Source organism: Saccopteryx leptura, chromosome 2 (genome assembly GCF_036850995.1).
Source record: "Saccopteryx leptura isolate mSacLep1 chromosome 2, mSacLep1_pri_phased_curated, whole genome shotgun sequence".
NCBI lineage: Eukaryota > Metazoa > Chordata > Mammalia > Chiroptera > Emballonuridae > Saccopteryx > Saccopteryx leptura.
This window is the reverse complement of record NC_089504.1, coordinates 319,273,188-319,295,211: the sequence shown is the minus strand read 5'-3', so window position 1 is coordinate 319,295,211 and position 22,024 is coordinate 319,273,188. Positions and strand designations below refer to the sequence as shown.

The window sequence follows — 22,024 nt, the reverse complement described above, 5'->3', positions numbered from 1 at the left end:
CTGGGAACATAGCCTTTGCTAGCCTGCATGCCCCTTGAGGATAGAACTAAGTCCACGGGGGTATTCATGCTGTATCCTGGGGGCGTGTCTAACAGAGGAAGTATTTGATAATTGTTCTTCTGAATATGGGGCTCTGAGGACATGTCTCACTTGGGCCAATAATGCCCTTTGTTTAATAAGTAGTACAGTGGAACAAAAGGGTGCCAGTCTGAGGTAGCTCTTTTTATTATTTATTCATTTATTTATTGGGGGGTACTTCTGCAGCAGGTCTGTTTCCATATAGGCAATAAATAAGCCTTGGAGATCTCCAAGTTAACAAGGTAGGGACACATCATGTAGGAATACAGAGTTGACACTATTTTGAGGATAATTTCAAGGACTTACCTTTTGGTGGTGACTGCCTTTGTTGAGTACTTCCTATGTGCTAAGCACTGTTCTGATCTTATTTGATTTTATAACTTTGGAGTTGACATTTTTTTATTGTTTTCATTTGTGTATGAAGAGACCAAATGAAGCTCTGCCTAAGCAGTACATGGTGCATAGTAAGTGCTCAGTAAATATTTGTGGAAGGAATGAATGAATTTCTCTTCTCCCTTCTGCATTTGCCTACGCTGGCCTCTCCCTCATTTCTCCTCTGCCTTGGCCTGACATTTCCAATTGGCATTGAACAGCACTTCAAGGTTTGGGAAGAGGCTGTTGTTGAAATGCAGTGTGCGTTTCCCAGGAAGAGTTCAGCCTTCTCCTGACACATTAGCCTATTACTTCGACATTATTCAGACCAATGCACACGCCTGGGACCAGTCCAGATAAACTTGGATTGGGAAACCTGAGATTGGGTAAGTTAAACCTGCAAAGGAGGGATGGAAAGGGAAAGGCCAAAAGAAAGAGTCTGGAGGCAATTCTTTGCAACATTTTCAAAAGGCTTAGACACCATTTTTCTTGGGATGCCCAACACATTTGTAGAATTAGCAGAAATCAGTACTATGCATTGTTTAGGACGTTAGGGCAGACCATCCCCGACTGAAGGACACTAACGAGCACATCCGCCCAGGGCCACTTTGGGTGGCGGTGGCCCCGGCCCGGGAGTGGTCCCGTCGGTCCTGCGAGGCGGGCAGAAGCTGGGAAGCCATTGGCTGACGCGCTGGCGGCGGAGGGGCGGGGAGCGCCGCTAAAGGGGACTGTTTGCTCCTACGGGCTGTAGATGGAGCTGTCCGGCCCCGGCGAGGGGGAAGGCGCCTGGAAAACGTTCTTCTTCTCCCTGGCCGGCCCGAGCGGGGAACAGCACTCCCAGGATGCAGTTTGTGTCAACACGGCCGCAGCCTCAGCAGCTGGGCATTCAGGGCCTGGGGCTGGACAGCGGGAGCTGGAGCTGGGCCCAGGCTCTGCCCCCGGAGGAGGTCTGCCACCAGGAGCCGGCGCTGCGCGGGGAAATGGCCGAGGGAATGCCGCCCATGCAGGTGGGTGCAGCCCCAGCCCAGCGCCATGGCTGCGCCGCCTGGCCGTGGGGGCGGGGCTGCGGGCACCGGACGGCTCCGGGCGTGTGGGCGCGGGAGCGGAGGCCCCGGGTGGGCCGGGGCGCGGGCGGGCTCGCGTGGCAAGCGGGCGCCGCGGGCCCAGAGGCGGGCCCGGCCCCGATCCCCGCTGCCCTGGCCGGTCGGGCCCGCGCGCCGTTGAGCCGCAGGCTCCCGAGGCCGCGTGCTGGCCGGGCCCAGTGCCGGTGCCGAGAGTAGGTTCCGCTGGGCGAAGGGCCCGGAACGAGTGGTTCCCTGTCCCCACCCTGGCTGGCCTCACCTCTGCGAGTCAGAAGGGTTTGCTGGCAGCATCCGGGCCGCCTCCGCAGGTTTACACTAGAACCACTTTGATGAAAAGCCGTTTTAATTGTATTACCACGTATCACCAAGTATAACGAGTATAATTCACTTTTCCTTTGCACCGATGTGACGCGGCCACTGAGAGGTGACTTTGCCTTCTACCCAGCGGTTGGCAAACTTGGCTGCACATTATAATCACCTGGGCAACTCCTGCTCCCCAAGCCTCATCCCAAACCAGTTAAATCAGGTCTCAGGCTGCAAGTAGGCGCAGGTCATTTCTTAAAGCTCCACAAGGACCTCAGTGTGCAGATGTGCAGAGGAGTCTGGGAGCCAGTGCTCCAGGATTGTGTACAAAAACCGTGGTCCCGAGGGAGGCCTGGAGGGGACTGCGGGAGCAGGCCTGGGGCTGGACCCCCAGAGCCCCTCTGCTGATGGCCTGGCTCTCAGCTGGTTCTGACCCGGCAGCCAGGAGTTGTGTTTGATCCTTCTTCAGCTTTAGGTCTCCAAACCTCAGAAAATTTAGCTGGGCCTGCTGACTTCCTGGACTTGGACTGTCAGCCCTTGCCCCCTTCTGCGGGCCAGACAGGAATGAAACCTAAAGGAGCCCAGCGGCATAGCTCTAATGGAAATGCCACCACCGCCTCTTCCTCAGCAGAGTCCAGGGCCCAGAGCCCTGGTGCGCTTTCTCCCATGTCCATGATTCCCTGGAAGCTGTGGGCTGTTCCTCTGTGGCTGTCACAGCTGTCCAAGCTAGAGGGCAGTTGGCTTGCCTGTCCCAGGCCTGCCCAGGTCACCTCTAAGCAGCAGTTCTCTGCTTTGCCCAGCCTGAGGGCCTCTTAAGCAGCAACAGGGAGAACAGAAAATGACACCTCCTCCGGTCCCTGGTGGCAAGTAGAAGCCGTTATTAAACCTGCCATTGCCCAGTAAGCCCTGGGTGCTGGTAAGGTATGGGGCCAGTTCCCAGGTCACCAGTGAATGGTCACCACCCTCACTTGGTCATAGGACTCAGCCTGCACCATGGGACCTCGCCTAGCAGGGTCCCCTCCCCAGGAGACAGGTAGGGGGCTAGAGGGTCTTTCTTCCTTTTCTCTTAGGGATGTCCCCTCCTCAGTGAGTTATATTTTCCGGCAAACCTATTTGCCTTTTGGAAAAACGAATCAACAGTTCTATATGGAAAAAGGGCTGCTTGTCTGTTCTCTTGCTTGGGCTCCCTGGTATCCCCCTTGGCACGGCCCTGCTGGGGAGGCGTGAGCAGTGCTGACCTGAACCATGTTTTTTGTTACCTGTGGTGGCACCTAGAGCCGCTCCAGGAGGCTGTGAAGCAAGGGGCTGTCGAATGACCAGCTACCTGGGTAGCTCTGCGCCTCGATCCCATCCTCCTTAAGGCAGAGATTCACCATCAGTACCCTAACCTGCCTAGGGTTTGTTGGGAAGATCAGTTAGGGTCATGCAACTTCCATGTAAATTCTTACTTTGAAAAAGAAAACACTAGGCCACGCAAAAGGGTTCATCCTTACGTCTAGCCCTGAAGGACAGTAGCTGTTCTGGTCAGAAAAAGTCATATGTGACATTCTAGTGACCAGCCTGACTCCTGCAGGCAGGAATTGGGGAGGTTGAAGGGGAGGCCGCTGGAGGTATTGCTGGGGACGTTCGTGAACACCGTTGCCTGAGCAGCAGGGGCTTGGCAGAAGGATGAGAATCTTTGGAATTGATTCCCTGTGTTGTTAGGCCGCCGTCCCCCTCCCCCACTTCACACAGGATCTCATCCGGGGCTGTCACTTTCTTCCTCTGCACCCAGGCTCAAGAATGGGACATGGACGCCCGGCGACCGATGCCCTTTCAGTTCCCGCCCTTCCCAGATAGGGCGCCTGTCTTCCCCGACCGTGTGATGAGAGAACCCCAGCTGCCCACTGCCGAGATCTCCCTCTGGACGGTGGTGGCCGCCATCCAGGCTGTGGAGAGGAAAGTGGACGCCCAGGCCAGCCAGCTGTTAAACCTGGAGGGACGGACAGGGACGGCCGAGAAGAAGCTGGCCGACTATGAGAAGACGGCCGTGGAGTTCGGGAACCACATGGAGAGCAAGTGGGCCGTGCTGGGGACCCTGCTGCAGGAGTACGGGCTGCTGCAGAGGCGGCTGGAGAACATGGAGAACCTGCTGAGGAACAGGAACTTCTGGGTCCTGCGGCTGCCCCCGGGCAGCAAGGGGGAGGTCCCCAAGGTATGTGATGGCCCCAGGGGCAGGGATGGAGGCGGGGACCAGTACGGATAAACCAACCCTTAATGTTGTCATTCTCACAAACTTTTCTGGCTCCCCGTTGTCTAATTTAAAATGTCTTCTTAAAGCCTGTCTCTTCTAAACAGCCTAGTCTGGAACATTCTCCCTTCGTGTGTTAGCCTCCGTATGGTCCCCGTGGAGTCTGCTATTTCTGTCTTTGAGCCTTTACCCCCCTAGGATGTCTGAGTGTCACAAATTCCTGAAGTTCTCATGCTTGGGTTTTCCACTTGGCACTGACAAGTGACCACTGTCATTGGTTATCTTTATTTATGCTTGTCTGAACGGGACTGGAATCCCTCGGAAGTCATGGCCACTAGCCTCCTGAGTCCCTGCTCGCAGTTCAGAATTCATGTCCCGGTTCCTGTTCTGTTCGTGGTTCCTTGACATATCAGCACTGCATTTTCGGTCCATGATCCCACTTTCTGTTCACTGAGAAAACAGACAGAGTCAGCCATGGCCTGCGTCCATCCATCCGTCCGTCCGTCTGCCTTGTGCACTCTGCCTGCTCATTCCTGTGGGCTCACAGTGCCCTTACTCTCTAGGAAGTCACTCCAGCATGTCCCCTTTCTCCTCTGCATCATCAGCTTTTCCTGTCTATGGGACTGGCCACCTGTGCGACAGAAAAGACCCCTGACACCTTCATCTCCCTCCAGTTAGTGCCTTGGATCTCTGTTCCTCCATAGAGCAGAATTCCATCAATGACTCATCTGTATGCCTCCAATCCTTGCTTCCCCTTTTTCTCTCCTTCCCTTTTTAACCTGTTCACTATAGAAAATTCAAACATGGCCCTGGCCGGTTGGCTCAGCAGTAGAGTGTTGGCCCAGCGTGTGGAAGTCCCAGGTTCGATTCCCGGCCAGGGCAAACAGGAGAAGTGCCCATCTGCTTCTCCACCCTTCCCCTCTCCTTTTATTCTATCTCTCTTCCCCTCCCACAGCCAAGGCTCCATGGGAGCAAAGTTGGCCCGGGCGCTGAGGATGGCTCCATGGCCTCCGCCTCAGGTGCTAGAATGGCTCCGGTTGCGGCGGAGCAACACCCCAGATGGGCAGAGCATCACTCCCTAGTGGGCATGCCGGGTGGATCCCTGTCAGGTGCATACGGGAGGCGGGAGTCTGTCTGTCTGGGTCGTGCCTCCCCCCCACTTCTCAGTTTGGAAAAATACAAAAAAATTTTTAAATAAATAAATAAAACTCAAACGTATATCAGAGTAGATAGACAAGTGTCACGAACCCTCATGAAATCATTATCTAGCTGTAGCAATGACCAGCTCTTGGCCAATCTTGTTTATTCTAAACTCCTACCCATGGCCCCCTCCCATTTTATGTTGAAGCAAATCTCAGATGTTAATTATTGTGTTTATAAATATTTCAGCATGTAGCTCCAAAGGGTAAAGACTCTTTTTTTTTTTTTATAGAGACAGAGAGAGAATCAGAGAGAGGGACAGACAGACAGGAAGGGAAGAAAGATGAGAAGCATCAATTTTTTTTTCTCGTGTGGCACCTTAGTTGTTTGTTCATTGATTGCTTTCTCATATGTGCCTTGACCACGAGCCTTCAGCAGACCAAGTAACCCCTTTCTCAAGCCAGCTACCTTGGGTCCAAGCTGGTGAGCTTTGTATTTTTCTGAAGTTCGAAGCAGGGAGGCAGTTAGACAGACTCCCACATGTGCCCAACCGGGATCCACCAGGCATGCCCACCAGGGGCGATGCTCAGCCCATCTGGGGCGTTGCTCCACTGCAACCTGAGCCATTCTAGTGCCGGAGGCGGAGACCATTGAGCCATCCTCCGCTCCAGGGTCAACTTTGCTCCCTTGGAGCCTTGGCTCCAGGGGAAGAGAGATGAGAGAAAGGAGAGGGGGAAGAGTGAAGAAGCAGATGGGCGCTTCTCCTGTGTGCCCTGGCCAGGAATTGAGCCTAGGACTTCCACACACTGGGCCAACACTCTACCACTGAGCTAACCGGCCAGGTCTCATTGATTGATTCTTGTATGTGCCTCAACTGGGGATTGAACCCTCAACCTTGGCACATCAGGAGGATCCTCCAACCGAGCTACCCGGCCAGGCTCTGTAATTTTTTATTTTCCATTTGTTTGTTTGATTCAGAACTTAAGGTCTCCATTGTGATTGCTTTGTCTCCTAAGTCTTTTTTTTTTTAATCTGTAGGTTTCTCTTTCATCTCTGTCAATGAGTTGATGCTTCTCTTTTGCCCCTTTTCTTTCCCCTCTTTTTCTCTATCACAAAAAATTAAAAGAAGAAGTAAAGTATAAGTCAATAATAATTTAGGAAATTCCCAGCTGGTCTCTGAGCTCCAGTGTTCTCATCTGGAAAACGACAGTGACAACATGCTTAGTGTGTGGAGTTGTGAGGATTCATTGACTTTGCTGATGGACAACACTGTGTCTTAGTTACCTATTGCTGTGTAGCAAGTTACCCCCAAATGTAGCTGCCTAAAAAATGTAATTATCGACTTGCAATTCCTGCGGGTTAGGAATTTGGGAGCAGCTTAGCTGAGTGGTTCTGGCTCAGAGTCTCATGAAGTTGTTATCAAGCTACCCACTGGGGCTCCAGTCATCTGAAGGCCTGACCGAGGCGGGAGGTTCTACCCACCCCCCCAACATGGCTCACTCACTTGGCTGTTGGTAGGAAGCCCGACTTCCTGGCCATGTGGGCCTCCCAACATGGCAGCTGGCTTCCCCCAGAGTAAGCGAATAATGATGGAGCCAGAATGGAAGCTGCAGTGCCTCTTGTGACCTAGTCTCAGAAGTCATATGTGGTCATTTCCTTTTTATTTCTCAGAAGCAAGTCATCAAATCCTGCCCGTGCTCAAAGAGGGGAGAGAAGTGGGCTCTGCTTTTCAGAGGGACTGTCAAAGAATTTGTGTACATATTTTAAACCGCCGCCACCATAGAGCACCATGAGAATGTAAATTCATGTTGCTAGCAGTAGTTATCATTCATTGTGGACTTTTGGCCGTGCTGGATGGATGCTCTTTGTCAGGTTCAATTCAAGGACTCTGTTGGCGCTCAGGTCCTCTGTGCCTCTCCGATGCTGTTGTGTCTGTTAATTGGTTTCCAGATCATTTGTGGGTAGTTATTTTTTTTCCTATCCATCTAGACTGTAGGCTTGGGCCATGTCTCAGACATCTGCTTTGTCCTGGTGTGGTGAAGTTTTCACAGAGTGACGTCTGTTTCCAGCTGTGAGAATATGATTTCAGAATGGTGACCGTCCACAGGAATGGTAGAGTAAGGAAGAGGAGTTGGGATGTCGGAAAAGATCATGGACTTGGTTTTGGATACATTTAGTTTGAGATACTTAAGAAGCGATTATTAAAATGGAGCCACTCAGAAGGCTATCGAAATGTGAACTCTGAAGGGGGCGAGGAAGGTTGAAGCATGTCTCATCTGCAAAGACGTCACTGCTGAAGTTGTGGAAGGAATGAAATTATAAGGGAGGAGTGAAGAAACAGGGAAGGGCAAGGGGCAGGACCTTGGGTCTTAGGGGAAGGAAAAGGAAGCTGGAAGGAAGTGAGCCCTACAGGCAGGAGGCAGCATCGTTGTGGAAACCAAGCAAGGGAGAAATCCCACAAAGGTGGGGTGACCTTTCAAAAAGGTCTGAAAGTGTGAGTTTAATAGCAGGAGGCTTCCAGAGACCTTTTGGTGTGAGGTCCTAGAGAGTGGGGGTTCTCAGACACAAGGGGGTCAGAGGATGCTCAGATTGTGAGGAAGAAATCCCAGAGTGTGTCTCTCAGGGTGTTTCAGGTCCAGAGAGCAAGGAGAGTTGGTTAAGGGAGTAGAGTTGAGTGGGGTTCCTCTTGGGTGGGAAGCCAGTGGAGAAGGAGAGACTGAGTGATCATGTGGGTTGGGTTTCCCGGGAAGGAAGTGGAGGAGAAATGAAGGGCACAGAGCAAGGGGTTTGGCTTGGCAGGAAGGAGAAGGGCGGGTCAGGGAGCTGGCCCACACTTCTGCATGATCCAGGATAGACCAGGGAATGCAGCGTGTGAGGAGTCTGGAAGAAGCCTCCCAGGGAACATAGCAAGGCGAGGTTACCAAGATCGGCGAAGGGTGTCCAGAGCAGCCTTGCAGCAAATGATATGAATGGGTGGTGGGTGTCATCTGCAGAGTTCTGTGACTTTTCTCTAAGCAGCAGGGAAGTAAAATGAAGAAAGTGGTCTGAATGAGTTTTCCCAGGTCAGGGACTCACCTAAGTCTGTAGGAGGGCCCAGGGAGTCTGTTTCTAAAGACGGCTGGTATACATTGCACCTGTGTAGGATGTCCTTAGGGTTATGAGCACATGATGCTAAGGCTGACATTACTAATTTATTGTAGAAGGGCATTGCCCACCTAGAAGGCTGTCTCTTTCCCATTTGCACAAAGGTGCCACATGCCACATGGGCCTGCCGTGGCCCTGGATGTTTCAGTTGGATACTGATAGACCAGGGTTAGGGCCTATGGGAGAATTGAGGAGTTGGATTTCAGAGTGAGGGTGAAGGGCTGGCTGGTCCATGAAGGATGTGAAAGAGATGGGAGGTCAGGCTCCTTGGTCAGAGTAGGGAAGTTCTTTTATTCAAGTCATAGAGGTGAAACCATTTTGCACGACTCAGTGCCAGATAAGGCCGTGCTGGTGAGCACCCTTATCAGCTCTTCGTCAAATTGAAGTAATGACTTAAATAGCAGATCAATCGCCTCAAATAATAATGAGAGAGACCCACATTAGAGGGTGGATGGCTCAGGCGACAGTGGCCACACAACTGCACACAATTCAGCAAACTCAACAAATGTCTTGACTTCGCCTGACCAGGCAGTGAATAGAGCGTTGGACTGGGATGCCGAGGACCCAGGTTCGAGACCCCGACATCTCCAGTTTGAGCGTGGGCTCATCTGGTTTGAGCAAAAAAGCTCACCAGCTTGGACCCAAGGTCGCTGGCTTGAGCAAGGGGTTACTTGGTCTGCTGTGGCCCCACGGTTAAGGCACATATGAGAAAGCAATCAATGAACAACTAAGGTGTCACAATGCGCAATGAAAAACTAATGATTGAAGCTTCTCATCTCTCTTCGTTCCTGTCTGTCTGTCCCTATCTATCCCTCTCTCTGACTCTCGCTGTCTCTGTAAACAAACAAACAAACAAATGTCTTGACTTCAAAGTGTGTGCTTCTCGATGCTTGAAGGGACATGGTGATGAACAATGCGGCCGCAGATTCCAGAGCGTTAGCACATGCTTTTAGCTTTTACGTGGGTAGTGACAGAAATGTCACTGTGTACCTGGAGCTGACCTGACCAGAAATACAGGTTTTATAACAAGGCAGTACTGTACTTGGCTCACGGATACCCACTTAGCGCCTACCAAACTCCAAACCGTGAGCGCCAAAATCAGCACACTGACTTCATGAGGCTCCACGTGTAGGAACCCAGTTACCAAAAACTGAAATCGCAAAGGCTATGGTGAATGCTTTAAAAATAAAAAGGCCATGTTGACCACCATGGTTCTGGAAGCATGAGGAAGTCAGGAATAGAGTGGACTGACCACCTTGAAATGGACTGGGCTGGCTCAGGAGGACAGGGAGTCCTGGAGAGCAAAGGTCAGGCTCCGGGGGTTACACAGACCCTGGGTTCCAAGAAAGGGAGCTGGAGGGAGGTACTGGACTAAAACTCTTTTTTTGTTGTTTTTGTTTTTTGTTTTTTTCTGAAGTTAGAAGCAGGGAGGCAGACAGACAGACTCCCACACGTGCCTGACCAGGATCCACCCGACATGCCCACCAGGGGGCGATGCTCTGCCCATCTGGGGTGTTGTTCTGTTGCAATCGGAGCCATTCTAGCGCCTGAAGCGGAGGCCATGGAGCCATCATCAGCACCTGGGCCAACTTTGCTCCAATGGAGCCTTGGCTGCAGGAGGGGAAGAGAGAGATAGAGAGAAAGGAGAGGGGGAAGGGTGGAGAGGCAGATGGGTGCTTCTCTGTGTGCCCTGATTGGAAATTGAATCCAGGACTTCCACACGCCAGGCCGATGCTCTACCACTGAGCCAACTGGTCAGGGCTGGATTAAAACTCTTGTTGGCCCAGGTTCCGGTGACTTTTGTGGATATTGCTGTGTACTTTTCTGAGGACGAGTGGAAGAACCTGGACGAGTGGCAGAAGGAGCTTTACAACAACCTCGTGAAGGAGAACTACAAAACACTTATGTCCCTGGGTAAGGACACCTTCCCCCACAGAAGGGCGTGGCATGCTCCCAGCCCAACACCCCTCCACCTCGGCAGGGTGTTTCCTGTTTATGGAAACCCAAGAAACGATTTTGCTCATACAGAGGGTCCTCAGGTTACGACACAGTTCTGTTCCTACAACAGTGATGTAACTCGAATTTTGGTGTAAGTTGAAACATACCCTAGCCCAGTGTTCGGTAAACTCGTTAGTTAACAGAGCCAAATATCAACAGTACAACAATTGAAATTTCTTTTGAGAGCCAAATTTTTTAAACTTAAACTATATAGGTAGGTACATTTCTTATCGAGGTAGTGCCTGCACGTGGTATTTTGTGGAAGAGCCACACTCAAGGGGCCAAAGAGCCACATGTGGCTCGCAAGCTGCAGTTTGCCGACCAGGGCCCTTGCCTAATACAAACAGAACCCTTGAGTTTTTCACAGTCCAAAATGGCGTAGGTAAGCATACTGGCGAACACCAACTCCCTCGCTCATATGCTGAGTTGCTACATATTCTTCTACCGCACACAACCAAACTAGTTCACCCACACAGTCTGTAAGTACATGCTAAGGGCATAAGCTGAAACACTCACGGCTCAATTTTTTAAAGTTTTTATGGGAGTGAGTGTCGTCAGCTCGAAACATCGTATGTTGAGACTGTTGTAACCCGAGGACCCCCTATAATGCTAGGAAGATAGGATGGCTCCTAACAGGATGAAAAGGAAAAGCCCAGGAACAGGGCCTGCTGCCATAGGATGGAACGTCACCGCTGTTTTGGAACATGGTCACCGAGCGTCATCTGCACCTCCCCGCACACTCCCTCCCAACGACCTCGATAAGCCAGTTAGCCTGCTGTTGGCTTTCTGAGACCAGAAATCGGGGAATCTCAGGACTCGATTTCAGGATCCTCATGAGAGATTATGTAACCTGCTCACATAACGGCTACCACCGAGTGGTAGGGAGGGAGGTGTGGGGCAGGGGACTTCTTGGTCAGCTTTACTCAGTGCTTCCTTCCTTCCAACTTATTCCAGACGCCGAGGGTCCAGGGCCCAAGCCGGAGGCCCCCTCGCAGGTGGAGCCCAGGGAAGAGCCTTGCGTGTGGGAACAGCGTGACCCGGAAGAGAGAGAAATCCTGATGGAACCAGAAGCAGGTGATGGCAGCTGAAAGACCCCCCAGGTCCGGGGCAGGGCTGGAGAGAGGCCCCGCCACCCCTGCCCCCTTGCCTGAGCTCAATAGGGGCTTCTCTCAAGTTGCTTGCGGGGCCAGTTCCGCCACCATTGAAAGTTGGTGGTCACTTAGAGGAAGAGATTTCAGGGCCTGAAGCCCAGCAGGGCACTGTGTCAGAGCTGCGCAGCTCTGGATGTCCAGGTGACCTGGGGAGAAAGAAGGCCGGGCAGGCTTGTGGCATCCCAGGCCTGGCAGTGACCCACAGTGAGAGGCCCGAGACCTGGGAGCAGCCCCAGGGGAGAGCGGAAGGGGACACAAGGTTCTGCTGTGCCCGTTGCTTCTTTCTCGGGGGTTCTCTCCAGCATTGTCACCCCCTTCTCACACAGACCCCCACGTCACAGGCAGACCTGCCCCTCAAGGCTCTCTCCCCTTCGTCCTGAATGTTTTGTTTTTTTTTATAAATAAATTTTTATTTTAATGGGGTGACATCAATAAATCAGGGTACATATATTCAAAGAAAACATTTCCAGGTTATCTTGTCATTTAGTTTTGTTGCATACCCATCACCCAAAGAGAGATCGTCCTCCGTCACCCTCTATCCAGTTTTCTTTGTACCCCTCCCCCTCTCCCTCCTTCCCTCCCCCCACCCCCCGTAACCACCACCCTCCTGTCCATGTCTCTTAGTCTCGCTTTTATGTCCCACCAATGTATGGAATCCTGCAGTTCTTGTTTTTTTCTGATTCACTTATTTCACTCCACATAATGTTATCAAGATTCCACTATTCTGCTGTAAGTGATCCGATGTCATCATTTCTTCTAGCTGAATAGTATACCATGGTGTATATGTGTCCCATCTTCTTTATCCAGTCCTCTATTTTTTTTACAGTGATTAAAGCCTTTAAGCAAACTCTTGGCCAATACAGCAAGAATCCATAAAAGAGTAGTGTCCTTAACATGTTCACCAAGTCCAAGTTGGCCCCATCACCATGCCAAATCCCTGAAAAATGCAACCCAACCACAGTTCAGTCTGTTAGGAGCTGTCACAGGGAGCAGGAGTCCAGGAAAAGTCCACATCTAGGAAAAGTCCGCATGGCACTGGAATTGTTGTCACCATCGTCCTGAATGTTGATTGCTTCTCTGCTCCCTCTCAGGACCTTCTGCTTGTCAGGGTCCCCGTGATCACCCTCAGGAATCCAAGGGCCCTGTGCTCTTTCTTGACAAGGGCTATCAGCCGTGCTGCTGACCCCAAGAGCATCCGAGTGACCATCATTCAGAGGAAAAAAAGACACCAAATGATGTGATTCTCTGTCCCCAGGAGCAGAGCCCCTGGTACCTGCCCAGGACGCATCCTCTCAGGTGAAGCGGGAGGAGGCCCTGTGCATCCGCGGTCAGCGGGGCCTGGAGGATAGGGCCATCCCCACGGAGTCCATTACTGGTGAGTGAGCCACGTTGCTGCCCAAGCCAGGGAGAGGGGACGTTCTGCAGGGTCAACAGGTCCCGGCATTGGCTGTCTTGTGTGGAAGATGCCTGAGCTGGAAACGGCCTGTTTCCCGTGGGGCACAAATGGGGTGCATGGCACGACGACCTGCCAGCACATCTGGGCTCGGTTTGTCCAGTTCCCTCTGTATTTTGTGATGTCAGGTTTTAACAATTCCTTTTGACAAGTGATATCAGTGCAGCTCTGTTGGCAGGGGGATGTGTCTGTCCATACGACTGGACCGAGAAGAGAGTGTTCACTGTATGATGCAAGTATTTATGGGCTGCAGCCTCCGGGCTCCAGCACGGCTGCAGTTCTGTGGGGGGGGGATCCAGAGAGTTCCTCCCAGATAGCATTGAAGCTGGTCTCTGCATAAGAACTATATTAGAGCAGATGTGTGTTAGTGCTCTCCAGAGAACCAAAAGGGTGTGTGTGCATGTGTGTGCATGTGTGTTCATACGTGTGCATGTGTGTGTGTTGAGACGGAGTGATTGATTGTGTAAAGGCATTGGCTTCCGTGATTGTGAGGCTAGCACGTCCAGAATCTGCAGGACAGGCCAGCAGGCTGAAGACACAGTTTGTAGGCAGACATCCTTCCATTTTCCCTGGGGGAGGCCAGCATTTCCTTTAAGGCCTTCAACTGGTTAGATAAGGCCCACCTACCCAGCAACCTCTAGAATCTCTGGGTACTATGGCCCAGTCAAGTGGACATGTAAAATTGGCCATCAGCAGATAGGTGCTCATACTGTAGCTCTTATCCGCACGTCAGAGCGCCACAAACCTTATTCACCTTAGAACCTCACAGGCATTACTAAGTGATAACACCCGCTGGATGAAGGCAAGCCCTCATCATCCAGCCTGTCTTCAAAGGGATCTCTCAGAGATGAGAGGGCATAAAGGATAAATGAGGTCTAATGGCCCCTGCAAGAGAAAGGAGATATAGACTAGGTCTTAGAGAAGACCCATGAAAATGATTAAGATAAAAGGCTTCCTGGAAGGCATCACTTTCCTGGAAAATCCCCACAGAAGGAGTACTTGTTTCCACGGTGGTGCTCAGGACTCGGGACTCAGGACTCGAGCATGAACTGCTTCTCAGGAGCTTAGTCCCCAGAGCACAGAGGACTCTGAAGTCACTGTTGCATCACTCCCCAATAGCGTCCCCTTATTTGCAGCAAAAGCCTCATTACTGATCAGCATAAGTTGACTAGACCTGATGTGTAGGGAAAAGCCACACTGCATAAAGGGAACGATTTACTCAAAGCGCAGACTCATGTGCATCTTCCTGTCCCCTGACCCCTTTGCCGGCCTGTTCCCACACGCAGACTCGCCAGCCTCTGCCCAGGACCTCCTGTCCCGGATCAAACAGGAGGAGCACCCGTGTGTGTGGGATCAGCAGGACTTGGCGGAGAGAGACATCCCAACAGACCCCAATTCAGGTGAGCACCGTCCTCTGGAATATCAGGAGGACAGGCTGAACTTGTAATTGCTGGCACATCCATCTGGTTGAGTCACTTTTGGTCCAAGACCAGGGAGGGCTGAGGGCATAAAATATGGCATGTTCCTCAATTAGTGAATTTAGAATAGCACTGTGAATGAAGTGGAGAAGGTTTGTCTAAAGGAGTCCTTAATGGATAATTGACTGTGTCAGTGTAACTAAGACTAAAATTACTTCAGCACCGATTTTTTTTTTAATTTTATTTATTTATTTATTTATTTATTTTTTACAGAGACAGTGAGTCAGAGAGAGGGATAGACAGGGACAGACAGACAGGAACGGAGAGAGATGAGAAGCATCAATCATTAGTTTTTCGTTGCACGTTATAATACCTTAGTTATTCATTGATTGCTTTCTCATATGTACCTTGACCGCGGGCCTTCAGCAGACCGAGTAACCCCTTGCTAGAGCCAGTGACCTTAGGTTCAAGCTGGTGGACTTTTGCTCAAACCAGTTGAGCCCACGCTCAAGCTGGCAACCTCGGGGTCTCGAACCTGGGTCCTCTGCATCCTAGTCTAATGCCCTATCCACTGTGCCACCACCTGGTCAGGCAGCACTGATTTTTTAAAAACAATATATTTGACCAAAAAGGCTTTTAAAAGTTGTGCATGTTTACTTAAAATTTTCTGGAATTTTATTTGAGTGTATATTAGTTAAATGTCTCCCAGGAAAATGTCTGGGGAGGGTCCAGGCATAAAGGGAAAATGTAAAAGAATAATAGGGATGCTCTACCCACCGCGCGCGTGTGTATGTGTGAGATTCACATACGCTTGCAGAGCTGGAGAACTGTAGTGTCACCTGGTTTAGTAGTTATGACCCCCAAGTCTTATCATACCCCCATACCAGGAAGAGAAGATCAGGTGTAAAGTCTAGCGTACCTTCAGTTTGTCAACTCGACAGCTTGCCCATGGGGAGGTTGACAGGCTCCAGGGCAGAAGGGAAAGCCACGCCTTCCTGGTAAAGGGCGATTCTTTTTTTTTTTTTTTTTTACAAAGACAGAGAGAGACAGGGACAGATAGGGAGAGACAGACAGGAACAGAGAGAAATGAGAAGCATCAATCATCAATTTTTCATTATGGCGCTTTAGTTGTTCATTGATTGCTTTCTTATATGTGCCTTGACCATGGGGCTACAGCAGACCGAGTAACCCCTTGCTCAAGCCAGTGACCTTGGGTCCAAGCTGGTGAGCTTTGCTCAAACCAGATGAGCTCGTGCTCAAGCTGGCGACCTCAGGGTCTCGAACCTGGGTCCTCCGCATCCCAGTCCGATGCTCTATCCACTGTGCCACCGCCTGGTCAGGCAAGAACGATTCTTATAATGACCTTCGCCCGCTGCTTCTGCCATTGCTGGTTTTGAAGTCCTACCTCTAATCCCTTGGTCCTGTGGGCTGTCGGTGACCCAAGCTGCCCTCTGGCTTGTCCTGGACCAACAGGCTGCTCTGGGGCTCTGTGGACAGAGTCAAGAGACCCGGGTTCTAGTCCTGGCTCTGCCACCACACAGCCTTTGGGACAAGCCTTCTCCTGACCACCTGGCCGTGTAGTGAGCACCAGTGCTGTCCCATTTGTGAAGGCCTGAGGAGGGCGGGCCACCAGGAAGTGAAATGCAGATACCAAAACCGCCACATGCCCCACGAGCCAGAGCAGCAGCCTTTGCATGTAACGGTTTTCAGATCTTTGGTGGGATGCTCACCGGACATGAGCAGAGCCTAAGACTGCCTTCTTCCCATGAACAGAGTCTCTGATCTCAGCACACGACATTCTGTCATGGATCAAGCAGGAGGAGCAGCCGTACCCGTGGGGCCCGCGCGACTCAATGGAAGGAGAGCTTGGATTAGACTCTGGCCCCAGTGAGTACGGTGTGCAGCGCCCCTGGGGCCCATGGGTGTCTGTCCAGAGGGATGGCTGCTCCCCCAGCCTACCCCCTGATAGCGCGGTGTTCTCTTGTGGCCGCTGTCCCACGGTCTGTACCAGAAAACTGTCCCCTTCCCTTTTGGAGGATTGCAGGTGTTTGTTTCCTGGGGTTGTCTTAGCAAAGTCCCACGTGCTAGGTGGCTTTAAAGGACAGAAATGTATCTTCTCACAGTTCAAGAGGCCCGGAGTCTGAAGTCAGGGACATGCCCTCTTTGAAAGCTCAAGTGGGGTGGTTCCCTCCCCAGCAGGTGTCTGACCAAATGTCTCACCCAGCTTAGGTCTCCTGGGTGTTTTCTGAAATTCCACTTATTAGCCAATGACCTCAGGCATATGTTCATGGATCTTTAACACTCTTAGCATCAAGCTAGCCTTCCTTACCAGACTCATCTACCCCAAAACAGCTGACTTTGTGTCTTCTGGTTGATTGGAGTGTTGACTCCATATTCCTGACACCCGCTAAGAGCTTGACATTTATGTAAGAGCTGAAGACACAGGGCATTTCTGATCTGAAAGGCCATTGCAAACTTGGGCAAGTGGATCCCACTTCTGTGTGAATCAAACTTAATTCAGTGTAGAGGCCCCTGCTGACATGTGAGCGGCTTTTTCTAGCCGACTTCAGCTGCTTGAGGGCCATGGCAACACTGGGGTTCCCCAAGCAAGCAGAACGGAGGACAGAGGGGAAGGGGGTTTCACCGTGAGTGACCACAGCACTGACCACAGAGCTAAGCTGGCTCAGGAAGGGGGAACAAAGGAGACAAAAGCAGACTGGTGCTCACACCGGGTTTTTTTTTTTTTTTTTTTACAGAGACAGAGAGTCAGATAGACAGGGACAGACAGACAGGAACGGAGAGATGAGAAGCATCAATCATTAGTTTTTCGTTGCAACACCTTAGTTGTTCATTGATTGCTTTCTCATATGTGCCTTGACTGCGGGCCTTCAGCAGACCGAGTAACCCTTTGCTCGAGCCAGCAACATTGGGTTGAAGCTGGTGAGCTTTTTTTTTTTGCTCAAACCAGATGAGCCTGCGCTCAAGCTGGTGACCTCGGGGTCTCGAACCTGGGTCCTCTGCATCCTAGTCTGACGCTCTATCCACTGCGCCACTGCCTGGTCAGGCCACGCCGGGTTTTGCAGAACTATCCAAGTAGCATTAGGATAGTTCTGGGTTGGGTTTCCAGGGAAACAGTCCCTGAGATGGAGCTTTAAGTGTGAGGGGTTTCGTCAGGGTCCCCCATGAAGAAGCGAGGGGGACAGGTGGGGGTAGAGGGGGCAGCATGGCCATAGCCAATGCCACAGGATTGAAGGCCCTGCCCTGGATATTCCGGATTTTGGCCTGAACATCACCTTGCCTCTGCCCTGGCCCATGTCACAGAGATGGTTCTTTGCTGGTCAGTTGTGATTGAGGTGGGAGGGGCAGGCTGGGCCCAGTCTGTTTAGGAGGGACATAGGAGGAGGACAGGCCTCAGTCAGATGCTCACGAGCAGGGGGGTTGGGTGAGAGCGTGGTGGGTGTGGCCTAAGGAAGTGGTCTCCAGGGAGCCAATACATCCTGGGCAGAGGAGAGAATGGGATGCCCACAAGAGGTGGGGGACAGAGCACAAGCTTCACCTTCATTATTCCTCCAGGAGCTGTCCCTAAACTGGGGAGGAGGTCCTGCAGGGAGAAAGGACTGCCAGCTGGGGGCTGGGGAGGTGTTGGGGAGCGTAGAGGGATGAGAAAACCCATCAATATAGTCAGTAAGGGAGTGGCTCCTCAGTCGGAGTCCTGGGCCCAATGTCACTGGTCTGATGCTCAGAGCCTGGATGTGCAGCCTCACTGACTCCCCCGGTATTGGGGAGGTTGGCCTGGAGGCTCAGGGGTGCAATGAAGAGGGCACCGTTTCAGGAGCAGGAGGCTGGCCAGGCACAAACGTGTACTTATTCCCAGTTACACGTGGTCAAGAGTGGGGCTCACACCAATCCAGCCAAACACCTGCTGCAAGTCAGAAGGCTGCTTGCCTTGTGAATAGATGACCACTGGTGAGAGGGGCCGTCATGGGCCCAGCTCCCTGTAGCCCACTCCTCTGGGTCTCTAGACAAGCTTTTCACCTTGGATAAGTTCTGGTATATTCCCTCCAGTTGAGAGGGTCTCCTTAGATACATTAGCCTTAAACATCAGAATATAATTAAGTCTGTTTTATTATTTCCAGGCAGTGCTGGCTTGGAAGGTGACTTATGTATAGCGCCCCTGCCTCTGCCCCCAGCATTCTGGGTGGTTTTCCTGTTGTACTTGTGAGCCACCTGCTATCCAGTAGGTGGCTTGGGGCAAGTCAGGGAGCCCTAGAGCCAAATGGAAAGTGACCGTTGGTCTAGTTCAATAATTTTATTTAAAAGGAACTGAAGCCTGACCTGTGGTGGTGTAGTGGATGATGTGTTGACTTGGAATGCTGAGGTTGCTGGTTCAAACCCTGGACTTGCCTGGTCAAGGCACATATGGGAGTTGATGCTTTCTGCTCTTCCCCCTACCCTTCTCTCTCTCTCTCTCTCTCTCTCTCTCTGCGCGCATGCGTTCTCTCTCTTTCCCCCAACCTCTCTAAAATGAATAAACAAAATTAAAAAAAAATAATAATAAGCAAGCCCTGGCCGGTTGGCTCAGTGGCAGAGCGCTGGCCTGGCGTGCAGGAGTCCCGGGTTCGATTCCCGGCCAGGGCACACAGGAGAAGCGCCCATCTGCTTCTCCACCCCTCCCCCTCTCCTTTCTCTCTGTCTCTCTCTTCCCCTCCCGCAGCAAAGGCTCCATTGGAGCAGAGTTGGCCCGGGCACTGGGGATGGCTCCATGGCCTCTGCCTCAGGCTCTAGAATGTCTCTGGTTGCAACAGAACAACGTCCCAGATGGGCAGAGCATCGCCCCCTGGTGGGCGTGCCGGGTGGATCCCGGTTGGGCGCATGCGGGAGTCTGTCTGACTGCCTTCCCATTTCCAGCTTCAGAAAAATACCAAAAACAAAACAACAACAAAAATAATAAACAAATAAAAGGAACTGAAGCCCAGACTGCCTGTGACTCGCACGAAGCCACAGAGCAAATTAGTTAAGGGCCTGAACCCCCTCTCAGGGGGCGTGTGGGGTCTTGGCAGAGCTCTGTCAGGATGTCATCTCCCCGTGTCTCTTCCTCCCTAGGTGACAACCTGCTGCTGGTGAAGAACCCAGCCCCGGCACCGCCACCGCAGCCTGCCCCGCCAAGCCTGCCCCCACCTCCTGCGGCCGAGAACGCGGCTGGACCCCCAAGCCGGAGCGCAGCCGGGGTCCTGGAGGACGGCCTCCCGGCGCTGGCCGGAGAGCGGGGCACAGAAGGCGGGGCGCAGGCCAGCGGCGGGGGCACGGGCCAGGGCGCGGGCCCTGGGGGCGGCGGGGGCTGCGGCAGTTGCTGCCCCGGCGGCGGGCTCCGGCGGGGCCTCCTGCACGGCGCGCGCAGCAAGCCCTACTCGTGTCCAGAGTGCGGCAAGAGCTTCGGCGTGCGCAAGAGCCTCATCATCCACCACCGCAGCCACACCAAGGAGCGGCCGTATGAGTGCGCCGAGTGCGAGAAGAGCTTCAACTGCCACTCGGGCCTCATCCGCCACCAGATGACGCACCGCGGCGAGCGGCCCTACAAGTGCTCCGAGTGCGAGAAGACATACAGCCGCAAGGAGCACCTGCAGAACCACCAGCGCCTGCACACGGGTGAGCGGCCCTTCCAGTGCGCGCTGTGCGGCAAGAGCTTCATCCGCAAGCAGAACCTGCTCAAGCACCAGCGCATCCACACAGGCGAGAGGCCCTACACGTGCGGCGAGTGCGGCAAGAGCTTCCGCTACAAGGAGTCGCTCAAGGACCACCTGCGCGTGCACAGCGGAGGCCCGGGTCTAGGTGCCCCGCGGCCCCTGCAGGCGCCGCCCGAACGAGACTAGGGCTGGGCTGGGGGAGGGAGGGCCGTGCAGCAGGAGCAGAGGTGCGGCGGGCCTGGGGGCCGCCTGAGGACCCTCAATCCTGCCCTGTGGCTCCCAGTGCGCCTTCCCTCCCTCCACCTGCCACCCGCTGGAAATCGGGAACACAAATTGCACTCTATACAGGGTCCCTCGGGGTTGGTCAGGGGTCCCTTAAATCTCTCCAGCCTGAATGGACAGCCCAGCTCATCTCATAGGGTGGACCAAGAGGCTGGCCAAGCGGCTTCCTACAAGGAAGGTGCCAGAGGGACAGTGATGAGGCGACAGGCTTCGGGCACACCCCTCAGACACCTAGAGTGCCCATTTGGCCACTGAGGTCACAGATTGTGATCAGGGGAAGCAGCCAGGGAGTTTTGGAAGCCTGAGATTAGGAAATCAGGTCCTGAGGTTGTGACCGAGCGAAGGGATGTGCTAAGGGTTACCACCTCTATGACAACACTGCCTCGCGTTTGAATAGCGCTTTCTACTTTTTTAAACGTGTTTTCTCTCCGTTACCTATTTTCACCCTTAGCCTATCCCTCTGCAGTAGGTGGGGGTAGAGTTTGCTAGACTTGGTCACGGGGGAAAGGAGGTGCAGGTCAGATGGTGTAGCCCAGATCACACAGAAGACCACGGCAGAGCTGGGACCAGGGCTCCTGACCCCCCCGGCACAGTGTCCCCCACCACACACACTGCCTACCTCTGCTGTTTGAGAGACAGACCTCTCTGGTCTGATCTCTCTCCCTTGCCCCTGACCCACCAAAAATAATCAGAAGCAACCCAGAGACAACTTCTGGAGTTCCCGGGAATGGGGAACAGCTTGCCTACAGAACGCGCCAAGTGGTGCTTCCAAAAGGCTCTTCCTAGGTGGGCACTTTGGGGCTGTTGGGCCTGGTCTCCCGCCTGTCCCTCCCACCTCCAGTCCCTCAATCTGGTGCAGCACATCTTTTCACTACACAGTAGTGACCTGGCCCTCCAGAGGCAGCTGGTGCCCTGGGTCAGACCTCACCCTGACGACTTAATTCAGTTTCCCCAGGGCAACGGGGTGAGTGCAAGGCTCGTGCTGCATGAGCCGCCACAGAGGAAGTCTCTTCCCAGAACGGCTAGGCATGTGGGTGCTAGAGGCCGAGAGCCCCAGTCTCTCTCCTGCCCTGAGCCTCCCAACCGGTGCTATCTGTTCACTGACCATGCTCATGGACATGGACACAGACCTCCTCTGCTTCAGACCCTGCAGGTGCCTCGGGAGGCGCCTAAAGGACTCCCTTGTGTTGGTGCAATGCTCCATGGTCCTGACGGGCCTCAGTCTCCATTTCTACGTCTTGCATGGCTAGGCACTGGGGTGGGGTGGCATGCCCCAGGACCCTTGTTTGTGTCGAGAATGACTTTTCCTGCTCCGCCCACCCACCCGGCTCCTCTCCTAGCCAGGAGGACGGTGGGCAGCCAGCAGCCAGCACCACATTTGTGAGCGCTCTGCTTCCTCCCTCGTTTGCGCCGCTCTGCTTTCCTCAGACCCTTTTTTGCCATGCAAAGGGGATTCTTGAAATTAAATAAAAGGTGTCCAGATTGCAGACTGTATGTTCGCGAGGCCGAGGGTTCTGCAGCTTGGCTTTGTACAGGAAAGCCTCTGTGGAACTATGCTAACTGGGATGTTTTTACCCCCTTCATTCTTCTGGACAGAGGCAAATTTTAAGAAAACAAGTTGAGAAATTAGACAAGTTCAATGGAATATTGTTAGAGCAGAAGGGACTCTAGTCCTGTATTTTTGGGGAA

The 22,024-nt window shown here is 52.8% G+C and overlaps 1 protein-coding gene across 2 annotated transcripts; it reads left to right on the top strand.

The window, feature by feature from the left end:
* Positions 1-1,132: 1,132 nt before the first annotated feature.
* ZNF282 (zinc finger protein 282) lies at positions 1,133-21,822 on the top strand. 2 transcript variants are annotated; one of them, XM_066362968.1, is made up of 8 exons: positions 1,133-1,457; positions 3,610-4,029; positions 10,137-10,263; positions 11,302-11,421; positions 12,760-12,873; positions 14,238-14,351; positions 16,143-16,256; positions 19,473-21,822. In XM_066362968.1, the coding sequence occupies exons 1-8, from the start codon at positions 1,293-1,295 to the stop codon at positions 20,237-20,239; spliced, it is 1,941 nt and encodes a 646-aa protein (XP_066219065.1). In that variant the 5' UTR covers positions 1,133-1,292; the 3' UTR covers positions 20,240-21,822. The 2 variants fall into 2 exon arrangements, with proteins under 2 accessions (XP_066219065.1, XP_066219064.1); XM_066362967.1 differs by having other exon boundaries at positions 1,136-1,457; positions 12,754-12,873.
* The last annotated feature ends 202 nt before the right edge of the window (positions 21,823-22,024 follow it).